Source organism: Peromyscus californicus, unplaced genomic scaffold (assembly GCF_007827085.1).
Source record: "Peromyscus californicus insignis strain IS unplaced genomic scaffold, ASM782708v3 Scaffold_15__1_contigs__length_86483966, whole genome shotgun sequence".
In the NCBI taxonomy this organism is placed as follows: Eukaryota; Metazoa; Chordata; class Mammalia; order Rodentia; family Cricetidae; genus Peromyscus; species Peromyscus californicus.
In genome coordinates, this window is record NW_026294447.1 from 51,557,910 (window position 1) to 51,582,929 (window position 25,020).

At 52.8% G+C, this 25,020-nt stretch overlaps 1 protein-coding gene across 2 annotated transcripts in view; it reads right to left on the reverse strand.

The window, feature by feature from the left end:
- Positions 1 to 25,020, reverse strand: part of Itpk1 (inositol-tetrakisphosphate 1-kinase) — a 142,424-nt gene that overhangs the window by 3,419 nt on the left and 113,985 nt on the right. Inside the window, exons 5-10 of one of the 2 annotated variants that reach the window (XM_052738829.1) lie at positions 17,998 to 18,096; positions 17,474 to 17,514; positions 13,904 to 14,069; positions 10,001 to 10,126; positions 8,807 to 8,874; positions 3,001 to 3,163 (exon numbers count right to left, since the gene is read on the reverse strand). In XM_052738829.1, the coding sequence (XP_052594789.1) occupies positions 3,001 to 3,163; positions 8,807 to 8,874; positions 10,001 to 10,126; positions 13,904 to 14,069; positions 17,474 to 17,514; positions 17,998 to 18,096 (663 nt within the window). The remainder of the gene's footprint in view (positions 1 to 3,000; positions 3,164 to 8,806; positions 8,875 to 10,000; positions 10,127 to 13,903; positions 14,070 to 17,473; positions 17,515 to 17,997; positions 18,097 to 25,020) is intronic. The other variant, XM_052738830.1, reaches the window with a different exon arrangement.

Here is a 25,020-nt window from a genome sequence, read left to right on the forward strand (position 1 = left end):
CAGGGTTTCTCTGTGTAGCTTTGCGCCTTTCCTGGAACTCACTTGGTAGCCCAGGCTGGCCTCGAACTCACAGAGATCCGCCTGGCTCTGCCTCCCGAGTGCTGGGATTAAAGGCGTGCGCCACCACCGCCCGGCTCTTGTCTGTTTTTAATACCTAGTCCTGAGAGGCCCCACTGCAGGACCCAATATCCTGCTAGCCCTGGGAATGAGGGTGAAGGGCAGGGCAGATGTGAGTCTAGGTATGATGCAGGGAGAGGAGGAGTACCAGGACCCAGTCGGGTTGCTAAGAAACCAAGGAGGCTACTCCGTAGTAACCACTCTGCTTTTGCTCCCAGATGAGGCCCAGGGGACCAGGTAGACCAGATCAGAGAGCGAGGGGAAACTTCCCAGAGCATAACAGAGTCACCTCCTTGGGGGACTTTGGTAAACAGGCTGAGGTAGGTTGGTGTTTGCCAGCCTGGGAAGTGAAAACTAGCAGGGCAGGGTGCCAGCTCCACGCCCAACACTACACAAATCTATCTGTCTGCAGCATGGGAAATGCTCCCATTTGTACAGAAGCGAAAGTAGGGGCAGAAGTACGGTTGCTTAAACCATCAGAGTGAAGAGGTGGGCCACGATCGGAACCCTGGCATTCTAAGACATCAAAGGCCTTAGAGTCAGTGTGAAGGATTCTGGACTCATGGGCCCTAGTCCTGTGGGGACTGTAACCATGGATAAGGTCCTTTGGCTCCCAACATCACCTCTCATGGGCAAGCAGAGATCACAACAGCTTTCTCATGCCACAGAACATGGCAGGGCCAGTAGCATAAGCTGCTCCTGCCTCTCAGGCTTCCTGATCTCAAAAGCTGGGTGCTTTGACAAAGCTACCACCTACCCCCAGTGCCCCACAGGCTTCCCACGTAGCCCCAGAACGAAGCCCCTACCTCTGCTGGGCCCAAAGGGCTGGCTCTACACCACGGGTGGTACACCAAGTTACCTCCCAGACACCAGCTCCCCTCTGCCTGAGGCCCCTGGGACACTAGGACCCTTAGGCCACCCCTCAGCATCAGGCCCATCTGCTTTTGGCTGGGCTCAGCCTTATCAATCTGGTAGCCACACACCCAACCCCATGCCCCAATCCACTGGGACAACCCAGCTCTTGGCTCCCCTGACAGAAGATTCAGTCCACACTGGTTCTGAGTGACTGTCTCCCTGAACACACAAGAGGCTCTCCTGTCTTTATGATACATATAGTTGTCTGAGCTGGGAAGGGCTGCCCATCACCAGCGGAAGAGTGTATCCTCCTCCTCCCAAGGCTTTTTTAGTGGCCCTGTCACCTCCCTCCACCCAGTAGTGGGCTGTGTGTGTGTGCTCTTGGATCACCCCACATCTCCTCTTCATCTTTGTGATGCTCCTGATACAGCAATCCCCTCATTCTACACTCTGGCGGACCTCAAAGGTCCCACCACCTACACCCAGGGGTTGAGACACGCAGTGGGCCGGGTCTGAGCATGTTGGCTGGACACAGGCCTCAGAAGCTCCCCTCTGACCCTGTCCAGTCCCATTTTACTCCTCCTGGTACCCAAGCTGGTCCACCTTCAGGGTCAGTTCCTCCCCTTTGCCGAACTAACTCTGGCATCCACGCATGACAGAGCAACCACCAGCTGCTCCACCTTCCATCTTCTTCCTCTCAACTGTGGTGGGAGCTCTGAGAGCAGGCAGTTCAGCCCCCGGCGGATGTCAACTGAATGACAGATGGAGTGGCTGGGCCCTTTGGGGTCCCTAGTTTCCTGCTGTGAACTGTGGTGCTATAGACTGGCTCACATACTCCCTGTACTCTCTGAGGGTTAAGGAGATAGAAGAACTGAGTACCCAGAATGCTTGGGGCCTGGTGAGGTGGTTTCCTGGCCACTCATACCCCGGCTATTCCTCCACATCAAGAAAATGAAGAACAACCAAGAACACTACATTCCCAGCTACTCAGGAGGCTAGAGGGTAGGGGTGATTATGAGCTGGGAGCTTGGGGCCAGCCTGAGGCAGGGATACCTGGGTGTGGAGAAGTAGAAAAGCCCTGCTCTGGGGCCATGGGGGACCCAAAGCTAGACTCTAACTCTTTTACATCTGATCCCCCAATCCCACCCCAGGATTCTGGGACAGGGTCTTGTTATATTGCCCTGGATGGCTTTAAACTCATGACAATCCTCCTGCAGTAGCCTCCCAAGTGCTGGTAGAATTCTACACTTCTCAAATGCAATGATGATGCAAGGTCTTAGGGTCTCCAGGGCACACAAGGAGCTTTTGAGTGCTGGCTGTGGACATTATACCTGCTCTCCCCCCCCAGCCCAAGGGGTCTAGGCTAGGGCTCAGTTGATGGTACTCCCCAGGGCTCCCGATTGAGCAGAGACTGAGGGATATTCAGTGGAATGAGGCTCCAAGCCAGAGCTTCCTGAGGCTCCAGCAGGGAGCAGGGAGGGGATGTAGCGTGGGGTCTTTGTGGCAGCAGGCACTATAATGGGGGATGATGTGGCAGGGCTTGGGCCTGGCTCTCAGCCTTGTAGCTCAGGACAGTGGAAGCAGCACTTGCTCAGGAGGAGCTGGCCCTGCCATTACATGCTGTGCGATCTCAGAAGAATGCTTCCACTGGAGGGGACTCAGTTTCCCTACCTGTGAATGATAGGGGGTTGAGTCTTTTCCAAGTTCCTTTTAGCTCTTTGGGTTTAGAAGGGCCAGTGGGATGGACTGATTAGGCCAGTCACGGCTATGGCTGATGGCAGTATCGAAAGATGGGATGAGAGAATACAGCGCTGTGGAGTGCTTGGGCGTGGCAGCTAGACATCTGGGGCTTCACTGTTCTTTACATCTTAAGAGCCGAGACTGCAAAAGGGTAACACTTGCCCTAGGCCCCAGAACGAGGAGAGGCTCTGCCATCCCCAGCCAAGCTGACTCATCGTCCCCACCCCTCGGAAGATAGTGGGTAGCCAGGGGATCACCAGTGCAGGGTCACCCGGCCCTGCTGCTCACCTGGGAAGGCATTGACATCAATGACAGCATGCTGCCCGGTCTGGTTGTTAATAATGATGTCAATTCCAAAAAGCGACACTCCAAGCGCCTGCCGCAGAGCCCGTGATAGTTCCCGGATGACCTCATCACTTGGCCGTTCGAACACGCCCTCGATCTTGTCCAGCTGCCAACGCAAACACAAGTCAGGCTTTTGTGACTAGGGTACTAGACAGAGTGGACCCCTCTCATGAGGAGACCTGCCGTCCTTCTGGTCAGGAGGTGGATCCAACCCTCCATGGTCTGAGCCTGCCAGGACCTGGAGGCACCAGTGCATGAAGCAGGGTGCTTAGCGCTCAAGCACTCCTGAGGCTGATATCAGGATAGAGGGCCAGAGGCTGGTCCAGGGTCACAGAAGCTGGACGTCCAGGGCAGGATTTGGATCCCGTATTTTCAGTTTTGAAAACCCAATCCTTTCAGGAGGGAGGAAGGAGATGGTCTGTTATGGAAGCAGACAGTAAGGTGAAGAGGACATTGGGGTCAGAGCTTGAGGGCAGAGAAGACTGGGAAACAGCCGGGTAGAGATGAGGTATAGGGGTACTGACCAGTACCTCGGCACCATGCCATAGTTGCCAGCAGCCTATAGGAGTGAGGCTGAGGGCCTAGGGAACCCAGGTAGCCATGTGCTTCTCTCTTCCCAGCTGTGAGGAACTAAGTGTTTGCAAACAACATCATCCCATCCCACGTGACCTGGGCTTTCCCAAAGGCGCTGCTGGCTGATGCTCTTGTCTGACTCTAGGCCCAGCTTCCTGCTGTCTTCTCCACAGGCCTCTAGTCCAGGTCTGCCCACCCAGTCCACCACACCTCCAGTGCCACATGTTTTCTGCTCCAGTGTACATGCTCTGGGAAAGGCATGTGTCCCTACATACAGTCCTTGGCCAGGGCCTCTGAGGAAGAGGACTGAGGCCCAGGGAGGAATTGTGGGGTGCGGATATGGGTTCAAATCCCATCAGAGATTTCTCAGCTCTGTGGACTTGGGGGAAGTACCTGGCCTATGCCTCTATTTGCTCATCTGTACAATGGGATTGGTTAGGCCTCCATCTTAGACCTTCTGGGAGAGACCTGGGGTGTGGGGGCGTGGGGAGGAACTGGCTGTGAGAAAGTGTAGCTCCTGAATACAAGGACACAGACTACATGGCCTCATGTTGAAGTCAGTCACAGAAGGGTACACACTAGCTGCCAATACGTATTGAGTTCCGGGGGAAGGGGTGGGTTGAAGCCAAAGTGGAAAACGAAATGGCTTGCGTCAACAGCTTGAAGGGCACTGGGCTGCTGAGACGCCTCAGCAGGTAAAGGCTCTTGCTACCATGTCTGGTGACCTGAGTCTGAACCCCGGGACCCATATGGAGGAAAGAGAGCACTGACTCCTGAAAACTGTCCTGGGACCTCCACACACAAAAATAAATGAATAAATTAGAAAAAAATTTCTTAAGACGGGCGGAAGTGGCGCATGCCTCTAATCCCCGCACTCGCCCTCGGGAGACAGAGGCAGGTGGATCTCTGTAAATTCAAGGCCAGCCTGGTCTACAGAGCAAGTTCTAGGACACCCAGGCTACACATAGAAAGCCTTTCTCAAACAAACAAACAAACAAACAAACAAAAACCAGCAACAAAAACAAAAAAAGGTTAAACACAGAATACCTTAGGACCCAGATACTCACTCTACTAAGGTTAAAAAAGGGTTCTCAGACAGACCCTTGGACACCAATGGTTAACTGTAGCACTCTTCCAATGGCCAAAGGTTCCAGACAGCTTAAATGTCCATTAGCAGACAAATAGACAAACGGTAGCTTATCCACACAGAGAAACGTGGTTTGAATCCATGCAGGTGGAGGTAAGACCCGAGATGGTCGGGGCTAAGGGTAGGAGGTTGAAGATTGAGCACTCACGGGAACAGGGTGAAGAAAATGGTTTGGAAATATAAAAGCCTGTCTATATGACATTGGGAGTGTGACTGCTGCTTCTAAATTGATCACTTAGGGGTTGGAGAGATGGCTCAGCAGTTAAGACCTCTAGCTGCTCTTACAGAGGACCTGGATTTGGTTGCCAGCATCCCCACGGGATCTGATGCCTTCTTCTGATATCTGTGGTGCACAGACATACGTGCAGTCAAAATATTCATACACACACAATGAAAATAATTAAATCTTAAAAAAAAACTTTAAAATATTTATACATGTGGATTTTTATCTCAATTTAAAAAGCACAGAAAATGTTAAGTGTGGTACTGCATACCTTTAATCCCAGCACTTGGGGTAGAGGCATCTCTGTGAGTTTGCAGCCAACTTGCTTTACATAGAGTTCCAGGCCAGTCAGGGCTACAAAGTGAGACCCTATCTCAAAGCAAGACAACTGTACTGGCTAGTTTTATGTCAACTTGATATAAGCTAGAGTCACCGGAGAGGAGGGAGCCTCAATTGAGCAAATGATTGATGGGGGAGGGCCCAGCTCATTGTGGGTGGTACCATGCCTGGGCTGGTGGTCCTGGGTTCTATAAGAAAGTGGGCTGAGCCGGGCAGTGGTGGCGCACACCTTTAATCCCAGCACTCGGGAGGCAGAGCCAGGTGGATCTCTGTGAGTTCAAGGCAAGCCTGGTCTACAGGGTGAGAGATCCAAGACAGGCACCAAAACTATCCAGAGAAACCCTATCTCGAAAAACCAAAAATAAAGAAAAAGAAAAAGTGGACTGAGCGAGAGACAGTAAGCAGCACCCCTCCATGGCCTCTGCATCAGCTCCTGCCTCCAGGTTCCTGTCCTGTTTCAGTTCCTGTCTTGACTTCCTTTCATGATGAACTGTGATGAGTAAGCCAAATAAACCCTTTCTTCCCCAAGTTGCTTTGGTCATGGTATTTCATCACAGCAACAGTATCCGTAACTAGGACAACCACCAAATAAAAAAGCCCTGGTCACTAATACAAAGGATCTTAAAATAGACAGTAAGGAATTTCCAGACATGTACTGAGCAGGGACAGACACATGGACCCCATCCATGCCCTGCTGGTCAGGAGAAGAGCAGGGTCCCTCCACTTGAAATCCTGGTGTCCAGTGCCTGACCTAGGGAAAGTATTTCCTCGGGGGCAGCCACCATCTGGCTACAATGGGCACTCAGCCCTGCCTGAGCTTCCTGGTCACTTGGGTTAGTGGCTTGGCCCAGCCCATGGTCCCAAGCAAGTCACAGACCAGCCTTGGCCTTCCTGTCTCTACTATGTGGCCCTGATCAGTCACATGGCCCTCCTGGACCTTGTTTTTCCACCCCAATAAATAGGCTAATAAAAATAGCTAGGCTGTGAGGCTCAGCTGAAGACTGCTGAGCTGATGCTATCTGAGGCTCAGGGTACGGTTCCTGGGCAAGGCCGCCCTCACTGCTGCCTGTTAGAGAGCCCCATGACATGCTGTTTATAAAAGTACTTTCTCAGCTCAGCTGAAGAATCTCAGAAATCCTTCCAAAGCCATTTGATTATCCAAAACCAAACAGCCGGCCTAGGACTAGATAAAGGCATAGAAATGGGCCTGTGGATCCAAGCCAATTGAGCTGTGGGGTTCGGGGAAAGAAGGAAGGGAAGAGTCAGCAGGTGCTCCTGTGGGCTGACCTGGTGACCTCAACCCCTACTGCAGCTGACACTAAACTTACAGAGGTACACATAGGACACAGGCACTTCTAGTGACTCCCAGATATCAGGGAACCAGGGGCACGATGAAGAAACTGAGGCTCAGGTAGGTGATGCAACTCAGATCAGACCTCAGGCAAGTCCTCTTTCCTTTCCCATTCCAGTAGTGCTGGGGACGGGTCCTAGGGCCATGTTTGGGTATGACCCTGGGGCCTGCCACTGAACTACATCCTGGGAGTCTATGCTTAATAATCCCCTGAACTGGCTCTCAATGGTGAAAGGCATTTGGGGTCTAAAAGTGGAGGGAGAAGCTGGGCTCATTTCCAAAGGCATTGTCTGGGGATAAGGTGGGTGGGGCCTTCAAGGTTAACATGGCACTCTTTGGGGTGGAGGATGATGATGTCCTGGCCACTGGTTCCTGGGAATAGAATCAACTGCCAGTCCCAGTCCAGCTTGAAGGTGTCCTTGGAGGGTGACATCCCCAGGGAAAAGGCTGCGCTTGTCATTCTGCATTCTTTTCATCAGTTGTCAGCTCTGAAGGGTTCCATGTGGTGGGGTGCAAGTTTGGAGGCTCACAGGCCTCAGGTGTAGGGGGGGACCCTGTTGTGTTTAGGTAGACCCTTTCCATTTTTTCAAATAAAGAAACAGGCCATTGGCCAATAGGTGACGAATCAAGAGGGTGACTTCAGGTGGCTCATTGCTTCTAGCCCTCAAAGCATCCCTCTGGCACTGGCTAACGGCCCCAATGGCCAGTAGTCCTATACTGTGCAAGGCCACCATCAAAGGCAGCTCCTCAGGAATCCTGTGGAAGGTCAACTCCCTTCTGCCACCGTGTTGCGCAGGGTTTTCAGTGGCCTAGTGGGATGTGCCAGTGAGCCTGACACGTGGAGAAGAAAGCCTTCCCCCATGTAAGGTACTACTTGTATCTCTCAGTGTGCACAGCCAGCTTCTGTGAGCCTGGTGGTCCGGGGGGATGAGATGGCTCAGTGTGTCCAGGTGCGTGCTATGCTACGTCTACAGTCCTGAATCCAGTCATCAGAACACACACACACACACACACAGGCGGGACAGAAAAAACTAACTCTACAAAGTTGCCCTCTGACTTCCACACCCATGCACATGCATGCACACACACACACATCATGCACACACGCAAATAATAAACATTAAAAAAATCTGGTGCTCCAAAGGTTCCCTGTGTGTTCCAGGGAGATTTATCAATATCCCAAGGGACAGCGGTGTCCCTCCAGCTCCCTGTCAATGCCACGCTTTATTTCTTAGCATACAGTTGCATCTTCAAAGGAAACATAAACAAGCAACTAGCCGAGCTGGTGGCACACGCCTTTAATCCCAGCACTCGGGAGGCAGAGGCAGGCAGATCTGTGAGTTCAAATCCAGCTAAAGCCACACAGTGAGACACAGTCCCAAACAAAAAAGGAACTGCTGGGCTGCTCAAGACAGTGGTCAGGAACACAAGGTCAGGCCAGGGCCCTGAAACCAGGTCAGGCGCCAGAGACAGGCAGCTTCTGTTATTGAGTCCAATCAGGAGAGGAAGAAAGACCCACCCAGAGCTCACAGAACAGCTGGCTGCACCTTAGGAGAGCAGGAAGCCAGCAGAGGCTCTGAGTTCAGAGTGTGGCAGGAGGCCACTGGAGGTCAGACTTGGGGGCTGGGGCGGGGAGGGGACAGAAGCTTGTGGCCCTGAGGTACTTTATGTCACTAGGAAGGAAGGATATTTCTAGAAGACTCCACTTTGCCATCCGACAGGTAGGGATCAAATCCCTGCTTGCCCGTGTGAACTTGGTTGGTGACATCTCCAAGCTGGACATCCTTTCTGGGAAGCTGCTGGACGGCCACTAAGCCCTCTGCTAAACCTGACATAGATGTTCACTAAATACCAGCCATGATGTCAAGAGTGAGGATGTCCCATGGGAGAGCTGCCTCACTATAAGCAGTCCTCACCAGGCCCACTGTGCTCCCAGTCCAGACACATATGTGGCTGTGATGCCCACCAACATGACTGGGTGGGCCTGTTATATGGGGACAAGGGTCCTTCCTGCTACCCTGGCCTGCCAGCTGGGGACTCCATGAGCAGATCACACTCTTATCCAGGCTCAGACTCAGGTGGCCTCATGCCAGGCCATCATGGAGAAGAGACATACCTCAGTGAGGACCGATGAAGACTCTGGCTTTGACACATTGTGGCTGTTGAAGAAGATGGACTCACGATCTGAAAAAGCAGACATGGAGTGAATTAGACCTGGAGACAGCAATACCGACACCAGGGGGCAGCACCACCCCAGTCACGCTCTAGGTGGCCTCTGGCTCAACAGCAGAAGCAGCCCAGGGCTCTGGTGGAGCTAGGCACCCACAGCTGCATCACAGATCGATGTGTGCCCATCAGGACCCCAGTTTCAATTTGTCATCCCACGTAGAAATGAACGGTTTACTGGGACACCTCCACTACCATCTTACAGCACCATACGTGGGTCTCCTTAACACCTAAGGCTGGGCAGGCCATATGCACAGGAGGCTGGGAAGAGAAGGGGCAAGAGAAGTGGCAGGCTGTGCACCCAGATATCAAAAGTCTGTCCTGAGGGAAGAAGCCTACCAAATGCCATTGGTCCAGGTGTCCCCAATCAGGTGGCATCGGCATGTGAGCTTAATAGACAAACAGTTCTTTTGGTTCCCAACTACTTAATAGGAACCTGAACAAAGGCTTTCATAGGCTCACCCAGGAAAGCCTTTCCATGTCTCAGTCTCCTCCACTCCACACATGTCCTGTTCCACAGCTGCCGCCACCCACCATCCCTCAGCCCCACTGGACACCAGAGAGGCAGTTCAGTCCCAGGAATGTGATGGTGCATTCATTTATGCCCCCAGTACAAATGTCCTTGAGGTATAAGGCACGATTGCTCCGCGGAGATGTAAGGTTGGCTGGACAGTTTGCAATGTTCTCAAGCACTTGGAAGCATGGACACGCTAGAGCAAGAATCACAAAACCACAAACCTAGGGGTTGAGTTCTGGCCATTACCCCCTCATAGCCCCACCCCCACCAAAAATAGCACAGGGTCACTCTGGACTAGAAGCCCCCAAGGGGTCCTGACAACGCTTGCTCAAGTTCTTGCAAAAGAGGTGTCACGGACCCCACTCTGCAGGACCCAGTGATCATCCCTGGGACCCAGGCCCCCAAGCATTAGGACAGGATGGGCACTGGCTGAGGGCCTGTGTGCCAGGGCCCAGGTGCCTGTTGTGGCTGCCATGACCCCCAGAAGCTTCACGACTCTATGGCGCCATAAAAATCATGCACAAGGAAGTGATTCAGGCAGAGCCAAGCAGGCAGGCGCTGAAGTACCTGGCATCCTTCCCGCTAGTGGGGCACAGAGGCCCCTGGCCACCCCGGTGTGCCCGACAGTCCTCCCGCTGCTCCGACCAGAGCCAGTCCAGACGGGGGGCATGAGAGATGGTCCTGGGGAGGAGCCTGGGAAAAATAAACACCCTGCGGACTTGTGTCAAGCACGCCCACTGGTCCCTACTCTTGGGCACGAGTGAACCTTCAGGGGTGGCAGAGACGGACAGGCCAGAGGCTAGACCAGGGCTTCGTCACTTAGGATCTGGCTTTCTGTAGGTACTGCCAATCTTCTCCTCCTGGAGCCTCCTGAACTTAGAGTACTTCCCACCCAAGTCTCCACAGGTCCCCAAGAGCAGAGGCCAGAAGAGCAGAGCAGGCCTGTGGTGTGAGGACAGGCCACCAGCAGCAGCAGGTAGTAGACACAGAAATGTTCTGGGAGGCTGGGAAGCCTGTAGGAGCCTGTAAGAAGTGCACACAGGCACTTGGCTGGTCTAGGAAGAGACAGAATGCCAGGGACTCGTGGTCCCACTACACTGGACAGAGTATGTCCCAACAGCTTCACATAGACAGACCAAATGTACAGATATCTTCAAGGGAAACTGCCCTCTACCCCAACTGATACTGCTGGCCTGGGGTACCCTGGCCTAAGGATTACTAAGTAAGAGATGTCTCAGGCTGAGATACAGGCCCAGCACCTCATCATGTGTGAACACATGGCGGGAGTGTCATCAAGAGACTGAGGGGAGCTGAGATGGGTTGGAGGGGATCTAGTCCCAGCAAAGAGTCCTGGTGCCTGGCTCCCTAGGGAGCTTTAATGGCTGGTCCTGCTAACAGACAAGAGGGGCCTGGGCCTTGCTCCCTAACCTTAGTGACAAGGCGCTTGCCCCCAGGAGCACTGATTGATAATTTGGGAGCTCCAGTCAGGGACTGCTGCTGGACTAGTCCCCCAAACACTCAGCATGGAGGCCACCCCCAACTTCCAATAAGGGGATGGTCACCAGGTGGTTTTGCTCTCGGGGGGGGGGGGGGGCAGACTCAAAAGGAGGGTGAATGACCGGATTGACTCAGACATCTCAGCCATGTAGGCTGTGACCACACTGTTTTCAGCCTATGTGTCCAGTCTGCCATCTTTCCCTGTGGTGTAGGCCACCACCCTGTCACTGGTCACCACCTCTGCAGCTAGCCCCTGTAGCCTACCTGCTTATCCCTTCTCACAGGGCTCTCTCACCACCACCCCCACCAAACCTGCTGTCCCAGTACTTGCCTTTGTCCCCTGACGCCCTCATCCCCAATAAAACTGGCCCTCCAGTTATGTCTCCCTTGTGTTATTCCTCACTGGAACACACACTGCTCGTGAACCTGCCTGGCCAGCTCCTGGCCGGTCCCCTAGCATACCACCCAGGGTGAGTCTATGGCATTTTCAATAAAAGCAGCATTTATGACTTCAGGCGTCCTGGAGTCAGCACAGCAAACTACAGAGCCAGGTTACCTGCATCTGCAAAGTCTCCTTGGAGAGCACAACCTCACCCGCTCATTTGCGTATCGCTCTCACCCTGCAATAGCATCAAATGACTGGGACAACCCTGGGCATACTAAGTCATCCCTTCAAAGAAGCAAGAGGTACCACTCTCTATGTACCCTTAGGACTGGGAGGGAGAGGGGGAGTAGAGCCTTACACAAAGCTGGGAGACCAAGGCAATGGGGCCTCAGGGCCAAGGTACAGGATGAAAGAGCATGAGGAAGGAGCCCAGAGCCATGAGAGTGTGAACCACAGGCAGAGAACATGAGCACATTCATTCTATGTTCCTTAGTGGCTCTCTTAGTGAGAACTCCTTGGGTTCTGGTCCAGGTACTTGTAAGGTGCCATGGGCTATATTGGGCACACATGTGACTTTGGACACTGACATGGAAGGACAAAAATGCATGTGAGAATCAAGGGAGAACAGGAGCTGTGGAGTGAAGATGCCCTTGTCTATATCTCTTGTCCAGAACAATCCCAAGCCAGGAGACCTGTCTCCTGAGGTGGACATGGGAGGCTGAGGGACCTGCCACATTATGTGGCAGGGGCTGGAAGATTGGGTGGGCTCTGGAAAGAAGTCAGAGCCCAAAGCCCCCTTCCCAACTAGTCAGGAGAAAGGGCTGCTGAAGCCTGAGGTCCTTTTGGTCAGACAAAAAATATGCAGGCCAAAGCTGGAACCATGCCACTTCTGGATCAGACAGACACACTGAAAGTCGCTCCGATCCCCAGCCCACCTCTGGATTTTATGCTTCAGGGTGTTTCGTGGCCTAGAAAGAGTCACGAGAGAAGGCACGTTGGTGGGTTCCTGCCTTCATCATTCCTGGCTCCCAGTGCCAAGGCGGAAACTGGCCTAGTGCTTTACAACCAGGAAGAAAGAGGAGGAAGCAGGGAACAAACACGCTTTTGTGGGAGTAAGAAAGAAGATCAGATGCCAAATTTCATTCAGAGATGAAATGATTTGGGTAAGAAAGGAAAGGGCGTGTCATAAGCGAGGCATAGCTGTGCTGTGTGTGTGTGTGTGTGTGTGTGTGTGTGTGTGTGTGTGTATGCGCGCGCGCGCGCGCGTGCGCGTGCACACGTCGGGGGGAGGTACTGAGGATGGAACCCAGATCCCCCTCATGCTAAGAAATACTCTGATAGGCAAATAAATGTTTTGTAAAAACCTTAGACTCCTCTGCCCCACAGTCTGCAAGACTATCTCCTGGTGGTACATGTGACCAGTGTCAGGATAGGTCTGTCCCAAACCACCGGGTCTCAGTGAGGAAATGAGAATCCATGCACAGTTGCCAAGTGCCTGCCCTCTACTGTGTTAGTGGGAAGGTAAGTGACCAAGGGAAGAAGGCTCCGGGGTGGGGGTGGGGGGTGGGGGTGGGGGACCACAGGAGCTGCTGCAACAAGCCCCGAGGGATGGCCACAGGCAGTCCTGGGCACAGGGCCTTCCAGAGGCCTCGAGGAAGGCCTCTGCTTGCTCTGCTGGAGCTGGCTGGTGCTTCGGGGATAGCTCTTTCCTCCCAGACAGCAGCAAGCCTCACCGGGGAATCCAGCGTCCAAGAAATCCTCAGAGAGAGAGTTATGCTGTTTCTAAAGGCATTGTCCTGACCCACAAACTTCTGGAACTTGCCTGAGAGGGGCATTCAGGACCACTGAACATTCTTTTAAGCAGTTCTAGTCAACACATCTTTAACTGAATGCTTCAAAACAGCTGGTGCCCAGGATGGATGGAAGGGAACATGTAAAGGGCTCCTCTACAGAGTCCAAGTTGAGTCATGCAAACACCTCTACCTCGTGACATTGAGGGACACCAGGACCCCACCCATCGATTCAGAGGATGGTCACTGTAGCATGGCAGGAGTGATTGTACCCACTGGGACTTGCCTGAGGACCCCCACAGGGATCTTTGTGACTCAGTAGCTGCTGCCTGCTTTGGAAACCCTGATACACCTTGAGAGCTGTGGAAGCCGCAGATAATTCAGACTCAGGGATCCCTTTTGGAAAGCGGAAGCACTAGGCAAGGGTGGCATGCAGAGCGATCTGTAGTCACCTCCCTCCCTCCCTTCCCATATCCGGCTGGCCCCATCCACCATGGCATACTCCTCCTGAGCATCATCACTGGATGGGCCCAGGAAACTTCTTAGGGATAAGAAGCTTCCAGAAATTTGCTGGAGTTGGCAGTGGCTCTGAGGGCTGGAGCCCCACAGTACCTATGGCACATGGTCTATCATTGGTTCTTCAGGACCTTTTTATCCACCTACACAACTCCTTCAATTCAGGCCATCTCTCCCTAACCCAGAAATAACAAGGAATAGCAGGGGACAGACACTGGGTATCCACCCTGGCTCTGCCTCAGGGTCTGGCACAGAGTGACAATACCAGGGGCAGTAGATTACCTGACGTGCCCGCAGAGAAGTTCTTGAGTGAGGGCCTCTGGACCACTGTGTAGGACTCGCCCACCACAAACACCTTGTATAGTACAGCATTGTGGTTGATGAAGTTCTGGACCACACAGGGGGGTTGGATGGCATTCAGGCCCTCCTGGTTGAACACAATGGCCATCTGTGGAAACAAAGACCAAGGCTCCGTCAGAGTCCATCAGCTTCCAGCCTCCAACACAGCGAGCGGCTTGTTACTTTCCTGGGCACCCCCACCACAACCTCTCCCTGGCCCTATGACAAAGGGCTGGTGCCCAGGATGGACGGACTTGAGCATAGGAAGGGCTCCTCCACAAAGTCCAAGGCTGCTCTCCAGAGGGCCCCCTCCAAGACCCTCAGGGACAATGAGTCCTACGCTGAGGACTCCCAAACCAAGTTTCAAGGCAGGGTGAGCGGAGCAGTGGGCAGCTTGTGAATTGAGTGGTTTGTGCTGTGTGGGGTGGAGGGAGGCTGGCATTGGGAAACCCCGTATCCACTGGGGCTGCCATACAAAACTCCTGAGAGCTGCAATTCTAGGGGATCGGGCCCCCTAGGTTGGGTGTAACGCCACAAAGATCCAAGAGGGAAAGACAGGAAGCAGACGCTGTAGGCCAGGATTAGGAGGCCGTGGGTCAGAGCTCCTTCTTGTTATAACATTACTGCAAGCATGGGTCCGCTGGTGTCATCCTCACAGTGCCTGAGACGGGCACACTGCCACACTTTGCAGACAAAGAAACTGAGGCCCTGCACGCTTCCGAGAGTTATCTACAGGCGAGGGAGAGGCTGGGTTGGAGTTGGGTCTGCCTGGCACCTTGCCATGCCCTCTCGCACAGTCACGTGATACACAGGGAACTAGAATACAACTTTGTCCTAGTCTCTAGCTCCTCTAGGGATAAACATGCTGAAGGAGACTCTGAGGGGGGCTGAGTGTCGGGGAAGGGCAACTGTGCCCTCTTCTATTCCATCACAAGGCTGGCTCTGGAGTCTGCCATGACCTGCCCCGAGGATGATGGGACCCTGCCCACCTGAAGTAGTGGCTCGAGCTAAGTCATTACATGGCCAGGAAAGAGTCCAGGCATATTCTGGCTACTAAGCAGGGCTAATGGGTCTGGACAGATGGCCACCTGAACCAATATGCGAGATGTCAGTCTCGCATCTGCTATCACGGGGCACTCACTACCTTGTGCCCGAGGCTCAGCTGGGCAGGACAGAAGCTCAAATCCAAGCCATGTGGAAAAACCAGTGTGCGATACAGTGGGGTGAGGGTGTCAAGAGACGTTCTCTCAGCCTTCCTACAAGAATGAGGGGACCAGTGTGGGAGGCAGCAAATAGCACTGATTCTGTGGAATGCCTCTGGTGTCAACACACACTACACAGCACAGAAAGGTCTAAGACTCTCTTGCCTTGCTATAGGCAACATCCACCAGCAAATGTGGCCCCGGGGCTTTGCTGAGCTGTGGGTTACGTAGGTTCTTTAAGTGGGGAGGGAGGGAGGGAGGGAGAAAGGACTCTGACTGCCCCGTGGAGCTCATGTGTGTGCACTGGCTTACAAATGCCCAGGGGTTCCAGGCTCACAGAAGCAAACAGGTTGGTGAGGGCTGACAATGGAGCCGGAAGAGGCAGAGGCATGGATCACCAGGCAGGGACAGCAATAAGGACCCCATGAAAAGCCCCGTTTCCTACCTACGGCCCTCTACACACAGTCTCATCTCCGTCCTCACTGCACTGATGTCACGGGGTATCCCCGAAAGACAGGAGGTGCGGGGCCCCCACCCTGCCTATTCCACAGAAGATACTCTCTGAAATGACAAACTTCCTGCTCCCATGTGCAATGGGTCTTCCTGTCCCCAAGGATGGGGTGCCCATTGCTGGCTGTGGACTGGGAGAAGACCTGGTTCTGGGACAGCAACAGAGAACATGCATCCGCATATACCTGGGAGTCAGATGGCCTCCCTGCAGGGTGATGACCACACCTAGGGGTTGAGTGCCAGTGAGTCAACAGGGGCCTGCCCCAATCTGAACCCATAAATCCCATCCCAGAGTTCCTATAATAATCAAATAATCACCAGGGGCCAGGTTCCATGGCAAGCTACACAATAACTCGCTCACCCCATGACTGTCAAATCCCCAATTATAAATGTGAGCAGATGCGCAGAGAGGCCTAGCAATTGCCTGGAGGTTCACAGCAGACAACGCACAGCCCGGGCAGTGGTGCTGGCTCTGTCCTGTCCTGAAGCTGTGTCTCCTGGTCCCTCCTGACACAGGCTACAGAGGAACTACTTGGTAGGGACAGGGAATAGCGCTGTGGCTGCTCTAGAGCCTGCCTGCCCCTTCCCTCCTTACTCATGAGCTGTACCTCAGGGTGCTGCTGCAGCTGGGAATCCAGGCAGCCCGGATACCCCCACATGGCTCTTGACCTTAGCAGACAGCTGCCCTTGCAGCTGGTGATGCTTTCCTTCCCGTGGCAGGGCCACCCCCTGGCACAGCCTGTCCCCTGGTGTTCTGATACTGTTTATAGACATTTCCCCATAAACATCTGCCAGGAGACCAGAATGACCTAGATCCAGTAAAAGTCATGGTGTCTGGGCTTCCATTTTTAGTCTTCCCCTGGGGAGTACTGGCAGCAGGGCTATCCAGGTAGGCTTTCCCCAAAGGGCCACTTAGCTCACCCTTGAGAATGTGAGGCCTTGAGGGCTAAGAAGACTTCAGGGACCCAAGGGTCCTCTGCATGCCTCTGCCCTTCTTGCCCGAGTCCTCACATGCTTACTGTCCCATCATCCCCCAAAGCATCGTCTCTCCAGAGACTCTGTTCTGGCACTGGGGCAAGACTCCTTGACACCAAGGTAGGGAGGGCACCCATGCAGAAGGAAGGGTCTCAGCACACCAAAGGGGTGGGATCTACCCCCAAAACTCATCTGAACCAGCAGCACTGAGCCACTCCTCTCGAGAGCCTCTTTGGGAGTCCAGGCAGCACCTATCACAGATGGACTCGAGGCTAGAAAACCAAGGATACATCGGCCTGGTGTGTCTTCTGTGGGATCTGCTACAAACTGCATGCGTGTGTCTCCCAAATCCTTATGTGGAGGACCTTAGCCCCAGTGTGATGGCACTTACAGGCTTGAATGAGATCTCAAGGATGGGTCCCTCTTGAGAGCCCTCATGAGAATTCACCATCTCCCCTCACACACATCTGCACACATGCAAAGCAAGGCTTGAGAACGCACCAAGAGGGTGGCTGATGGCACGCTCTTACCAGGTTGTGGCCCTCTGAGCTGGGAGACGATGTCTGCTGTGTTAGCTGCCCAGCTGGAAAGCCTCATCCTGGGCAGACTAAGCCAGGGTCTAAGGTGGGGAAGGCAGCCTTAGGAACAGGGACAGGGATGAAGTGGGAGACAGGACAGAGACAGAACGGTTCTTCTGCTGACCTACCGGGGTGTCACTACTCAGACCAGGACAGTGAGCAGCAGCAGGCGTGGCTCTAGCAACAGAACTTAGCAGGGCCCCAGGGAGGGCAATGGTGACACACGGGTAGGAAAGTCTTCCACTCACCTCATGAGAGTTGGTGCCATGAGCCACTCTGGTTTTGCAAACTATGTGGGCGAGACAGAGAAGCAGAGAGGAATTAACAGGGCTAGTAACCACATAGCCAGACAAGGGGGACTGGGACCCTCTGGATAGGAACCTCCCATCTTAGTATTAACCAGGCCCAGCCTTGCTTAGATCCTGATATTGCGTGAGACTGGGGGCATGTGGGGAGGTAAGGAACTCTTAAAGATGCCTTCAGCAAAAGGCAGAAAGGGCTGGTGGGAAGTAAGGAGAGGACAGTCGCTGAATCAAGTAGTGTCTGTGCTCAGGGTAACACAGACAGATATCCCCAGGCCAGGTAGGAGGAGTTCCTTTCCTCCACCTGCTAGGACCATCAAGGTATGGGTAGAGGTGGGACCCAGGGCTGTGTGCTCTTCTTGGCATCCAGGGTCTTCAATCGCTTCCAGCAAGCTCAAATCTATGGGAACTGTAAACATCACCCCCTCCCACAGTAGTGATGGCCACCCTGGAGTTTACGGTGTACATACTGAAGGGGAAGGCCAGGCCGTTCTGCTCCAGCAGCCTCATGGTGTCGTCCCCACACAGGCTCGTGAGCTCCATGAAGGGCGGCGAACAGATCCTGTCATCTACGGCAGAGAAAGTCTGGTCAGCACACTCCTCCAGAGCCACCCGCTACACCCACCTCCAGTCTCCAGCTCTGGCCGTCTCCCGACTCTACAGCCCTACAGCATGTGTGCACAATAAGCACGGCGTAGTTCTGTCAACATAAAATCCCTGATGTTTTGGTTGTGAGCTTAGCCTTTAACAGCCGAACCATCTCTCCAGCCCTCTGTCAGCATAAAATTCTTATCTGCTAACTGGAAAATGTGAGGTGCAATGAAAACTCCCACAGTTTTACAGCTATAATTACTAAATTCTCAGTCTTTGAGTCTATGTTTACACACAGAGAGCTATCTAACAGAATGTCATTTTGCACACGGAAAATTAACCTGATGCATTGCTATCCTCTGCTTAGCTCGGTAGCCTTTCCCTCAATCTGTATCTTGGTTTCATGACAATCACAGACAATGTCAGGTGGTTAGCTCTGAGCATAGGCTCTGCATTGTGCTGATGGCATCCCATACATCCTCCAGAGTCTGCAAAGTCACTCCCTAAGGAGCAAACTGAAGTCAGAGGGATGGAAGAAAGCTATCTCCTCACACAGCTCCATCAGGCTCCCTCTCAACCTCTGAATCTCTGAGCCCTCCCTGTACCTTTTGCTAGTCTCAGAAGGTGTGGCCGTTGCCTTTGATGCTCATTCTTGTGAATTCTTTTTAAGTAGTTTATTGGTATACGTGGAACAGGGCATGCACACGCTACGGTGCATGTGTGGAGGTCAGGGAACAACTTGCCAGAGTTGGTTCTCTCCTTTCATTATGTGGGTCCTGGGGATCAAACTCAGGTCTTTGGGCTTGGTGGCAGGCACCCGTTCCTGATGAGCCATCTCACTGGCCCCTTCACTCCATGAGTTCTAACACTACTGGACTCGGGGCAAAGCCATGGAAGCTGACTTGCATACCATGCATACTTCCGGATACTTCTGTTGGCAAGCCAGGTCAGGACAAAGCAGATTATTGGTGGGAAAGCAAATGTATTTTTAATCCCTAATGATTATTTAGTTACTGGTTTGTCACTGTTGCTATTTGTCATAGTCTCCATCCCTGAAAAGACCATGAGCTCTCAGGAGATAGACCACCCTGTACTGGGCACAGGGACTTGGAAAGGCTGAGTGTTAGTGGGGCAAGGGCAGCCCACCACCCACAGACTTGGAAACCCAGTCCAAAGCAAACCAGCCAGTGCTGTCCCAGAGCACCTGGCCACTTGGCCCATCAGCGTGTTAAATCAAGATCCAGCCTCATCTTCCTCATGCCAAACACCACCACAGGACATAGTCAGAGCATTTTAACCTCCCTTCTCAGCTCATTCTCCTTAGGCAAAGTCCGAGTAGGCACAGTAGTTTGGGGCTGCAGTTTCTTGGGGACCCTAGGAGGGGGTCTGGAGCCAGCATTTGTAGACTGCTCCAATCACGCATGCGCCTTCGCCCTTCAACCTGTGGTACCCAGTGTCTGGTTATACAGATTCAGCAGATGCTCAGGAGCAGCACTTCCCCAAATCACAGGACCAGAGAGCAGGATGGAGAGCAGGCCGACCTAGTGGCCCAGCAGGTCCGACCGCACAGCTGTAAGCCTTATTCCAAATGAGGTCCAGGTCTGCATTCCACCCAGAGCCAGAGACCGGGCAGGAAGGCTGGTGAGCGGCCAGCAGGCCCTTCCCTCCACAGCTATCTTTGGAGGGAAGAGGAAGGCTGTACCAGAGGCTTTGTGCCCCAGAGTGCAGCCCCTGCAGCCCAGGGTGCGATGCTCACACCTCTGGCCCAGGACTTGCCCCCCTCCCCTCTTTTAGGGAGACTCAGAGGCTGCTGGGATTCTACCAGGCATGTCCTGTAAGAGTGCCCAGCCTCCCCTCTGCTGAGCTTTCTGAGCTGGCAGACCAGCCTGCCCTTCCGATATTGGCTTCTGAGATCTCAGCATCTTCCCTGCTGTGGCCCATTCAGGCTTTTATGGCAACATTTCCATAAATTCTTGTTCTATGCCAGTCACAGTTCCACACAGTCACTCACTGTGGTAGTTTGAATGTAACTGGCCCCCATAATCTCATAGGGAGTGGCACTATTAGGAGGTGTGGCTTTGTTGGAGGAAGCATGTCACTGTGGGGGTGGGCTTTGAGGACTCCTATGCTCAGGAGACTACCCAGTGTCTCAGCTGACTTCCTGTGGCCTGCAAGATGTAGGACTCTCAGCTACTACTCCAGCACCATGCCTACCTGCACACTGCCATGCTCCTGTCATGACGATAATGGACCGAACCTCTGAACTGTAAGCGAGCCACCCCAATTCAATGTTTTCTTTATAAGAGTTGCTGTGGTCATGGCGTCTCTTCACAGCAATAGGAACCCGAACTAAGACACTCACCCTCACCATGCCCCCTAAGGAAACACCTCTGTCACCCCATTTACAAACGAGAAACCAGCAACAGAGGTGAAGCTCTTTGCATGGAGCTCTGCAGTGAGCAAGCAGCGCGGCTGAGGACTCACACCAGGCCTCCTGACCCGAGGTCTGTGCTTCTGATAACAACGCCCCGGTAGAAGTGTCCTTGAGGAGGGTGGCGGACTCAGACACTCACAACTGGACAAAGTACGGAGGGTATGTGTCGGTGGAGTGCTCAGCTACAAATGGGACATTGATGGCACCACCACCAAGACCATCAAGGAAGACTGTCAAAGCTAGAGGTCAGTGAGGACTGAGCAAAACAATGTTTCCTGGACATGACAGGCCCACTGCCCTCATGGACTCACAGCAACTGTGGTTGCCTGCACAAGACCTGTATGAGATCCAGCCAGTCAACATGCAAGACCAGAGAGCAGTAGGGCTCACAAGCACCAACTCCTGAGTAACTATTGCAGTTGATGGGTCCTGGGGGAGGAAGTATCGGGTGTGACCAAGAGTAGGTCATACACTTCAGGAGATGGCTCCATGCCCATGAGTACACAGTGAACAAAAATTGGACTTGGTGAGGTATTTTTAAAAAAGAGAAAGAGAGAAAAATTGGGGTGGGGTGGGGAGATGGATGGGGATGGATCTGGGAGGAATTAGGGGAGGAGTAGAGGATGGATATGATCAAAATATATTGTAAGAAATTTCAGCCTTTAATCCCAGCACTCGGGAGGCAGAGGCAGGTGGATCTCTTTGAGTTCGAGGCCAGCCTGGTCTACAGAGCAAGATCCAGGACAGGCACCAAAACTACACAGACAACTCCCCCAAAATCTCAAATAATTAATTAAAATTTGTTTTTTAAAAGAAGTACCCACTGAAAGCCCAATCCATGTGTCCTGAACAGCATGATCCCCCATTCTGGGGCAAGTATTCCAAGATGGCTGCTTCAACACATATACATGGAAACCACCAAGGCAACTCTTGGCACCACAGAACCCCTCACCCATGGCAGATCCACAAACTCCATCTCCTTCAGTCACCCACAGTCCAAACATGTGTGTAAATTCCCAAAGGGAGCAATTCACACATTTTAAATTGTGTGCCCTGCTGAGGTCCCAGAGTTTCTGGCCATCTACTGCAGCGTGGTCTCAACCTGAACTGTCCCTGTGCCCAGCACCCAGGCTGCACACACTCAGGAGCCAGTTGGGCTATCAGATTGGCTGTCATGGCCCCAAACACTTTTCTCCCTTTAAACAGGTCCAAAGTGCCAGATTAGGGACACTTTAGGGTGAACTGATAGACACCTACCAATCTTTGGTAGTCCAAGGCATTAGGATTGTGAGTCCAAGGCTGTCTGAGCTACATGGTGAAACCCTGTCTTGAAAAAGGGGGTGATAGTGTTTGAGGTGACTCAGTGGATATAGACTCTGGCCACCTACTCTGATCCCCACAATGTGGTGATATACTATGTACCCTAATAAAATTTATCTGAAGATCAGAGGACAGAACAAGCCACTAGATTAAACATAGAGGTCAAGCAGTGGTGGCACACACCTTTAATCCTTGCATTCAGAAGGCAGAGATCCGTCTGGATCTCTGTAAATTCAAAGCCACCCTGGACTACGTGAGATTGACTCAGTCTAGGAGAGAAACAAAGCCAGGCAGTGGTGGCACACACCTTTAATCCCAGTACTTGGAAATCACATGCCTTTAATCCCAGTACTTGAGATCTCATGCCTTTGCTTGAGAAGCACACACGCCTTTAATCCCAGGAAGTGATGGCTGGGTGGAGAAAGGTATATAAGGCGTGAGGAGACAGGAACTAAAGGCTTTTTGGCAGAAGCGACCCTTTCGGCTGGAGCTCCTTCAGGCTGAGGAGTCGGTGAGCTAAGAGGTGGTGGCTGTGGCTTGCTCTATTTCTTTGATATTTCAGCTTTCACCCCAATATCAGGCTCCGGGTTTTTTATTACAAGACCTTTAGAAATTCAAACAACATTCCTCACGATACATAATTTACAAATTAAACTTTTGTGGTGCTGGGAATTGAACCTGGAGACTCACAAATGCTCAGTACCTTGCCACCAAGCCATATCCCCAGTGTCATATCTTAGAATGCATTGTAGGTGTGTGTGAATAGGGAAAACCATAGTAAACACAGTGTTCAGCACTGTCTGAGGTTTCAACCATCTACTGGGGCTGCTAGAATGCATCTTCCCTGCGTTAGGGATTCGAGGAGGGATGGTGGAGGAGGGGTGGCTGGGTAAAGTCGGAAACCATGCCATCATCTCATCAGATGTTTTTAAAAAGCCATTTGAGGTGATGGAGAGATGGCTGCCTAAGAGCACTGGCTGCCCCTGCAGAGGGCCGGGTTCAGTTCCCAGCACCTACACAGCGGCTCACAACCATTGTAACTCCACTTCCAGGGAACCCAATGCCTCTTCTGACCTCCACAGGCACCGGGCATGCACGTAGTACAAAAGACATACATGTAGGCAAAACGCTCACACACATAAAGTAAAGGCTAAGAAAAGCATTTGATAAAACCCAACAGTCTTCACAGTAAAAATATCAGTGAGCAACACCCAGAAGGGGTTTCTTTGCCCACCACTGAGCCCGAGGTGAGGGCAGAGAAAGGATGAGAGCCCATCTCTCCCCAGAGATGTTTGGAGTCCAGATGAACTACACAGTCAGTTCCAGAGAACAGGCCACATCCAGCACTGGATAGATCAGACCCCTCGCCTTTCAGAACTCTCGAATAGCTAAGAGCAGAGCCTGGGGAGTCAGAGGGGCCAAGAAAGAGGGACACATCCACCTATGGATGCTCTGGTTCATTTATCCAAGTTGGAGATGGCTATCCACACCCTGAACTGCAGACCTCTGCAGAACTGCTGCCTGTCCTACGCTTCCTCTTGGGAGGGGACACTGGGACCAAGGCTGTACCAATGCCACAGTCAGGAGGGGCTCCTATCATAAGCTTGGGCCCAGCTGCCAACTGGGCACCAAGAGATCAGTCTTGAGTGAAAGCTGCCCAGAGCCTGCAAAGCAGGCACCAGAGAGGATTCATCCTTCACTGCCCTGCTCTTGGCCCCGTAGCCAGGGTCATTCCAGTACGCCTGTGAAATCACGGTGGACTAGAAACCATTACTGTCTGCATTTGGGTTTCATCCATCACAGCAAAAGGGTAGCCTCTACTAAATACAGCAGCAGAGAAGACAGTGGTGCCCAGGTGCAGAGGTCAGATACAAGGGTGAGGGCTGGAAGGGAACAAAACATCTGGGGGGGGGGTTTGAGGTGTCCCCTGGAGGTGGGCGTGCATGTGACCAATATGAGGGAGAGCCTAGCTGAACAGAGATGGGGAGGCACAGTAATGGGCACCCGTCTGAGAGAAATGCCTCCCAGGCAGAAGGGACAGCCAATGACAAGGATGTTCCTGGGATCAGGCCAGCAGGTGAACACAGGACCACCTTGCTAAGAGGGAGGCGAGGATGGGTACAGGCCCTGCAGTATCAGGGCAGGAATCTTGGCTGCCCGCCACCTCAGTTCCCAAAGATGTACGGCTGCCTGTGGAAGGGAAAGCTTCAGCGGAGGCTCTTCCGGCTCAGCCATGGGAAGTTCAGGGTGGCCTCACCAGTGGCTCTTTTTCCCCACCACGAGGACAGGATAAAAGAATTTTTGGTAAGTCTGTGCTGGGAGCTGGAGAGGCTATTTCTGGCTCCCGGAGGAAGGGTACTGCTGTTGATTTATCTGTCATCTTATTTCTGGATGGGACTGGTAAGAGGCTTTTTTTGGGTAGATGGTGGGTTGTCTTCCTCTAAGAGCTGTACCATCAGTCCCTGAGAAACTCTGAGGCTCCCAGCTTCCCACCCTGCTACTTCACAACAGACAGCATGAGCTGGAGGGCCCTCAGGGAGGGAGGGGCAAGCCCCGGCTGCCGGCTTTCACCAGTCCAAAGGGAACTCACACAGGAATGAATGGTGCTGACACCCAGGTCACACACAGTGTCCCATCCACTCCGCAGGTAACAGATGGGTGGAGCTCTCAAGCTGGCTAGCTTGATTTTAACCCAGAGCTGAACCACTCACTAACCAAAACCTTTGGAGGATGACCGACCGAGCCCTGTTGGGTTGTTAGGAGCATGCAGCCAGTGCCCAGCTGAGGAGACACACAGAAGAGCAGACACGTTCTGAGTCATGGCTATTCACTGGTCCATGTCCAGCTTCCCAGGACATGTCAGGTGCCCAAGGTCAAGGTCAAGGGCCCAGCTCTCCTTGGCTTTCCTCAGTATGTTTTTGTTCTCATTTTCAATATTCATTTTTTAATAAATGAATTTTTCTTTCTCATTTCTGCTTTTATAGAATATTGCTACCCCTCTATTCCCTATGATCTTGTATCCCTGGCTGCTTGGCTGGTGAAATGTCCCCCCAACATGTAATGATCATTCTCCACCACAGCCAACTTCAGGAATATCTCTCCTACATGTGACTCTTACTTGTGGCGAATTGCTTCCACAGGATGAATT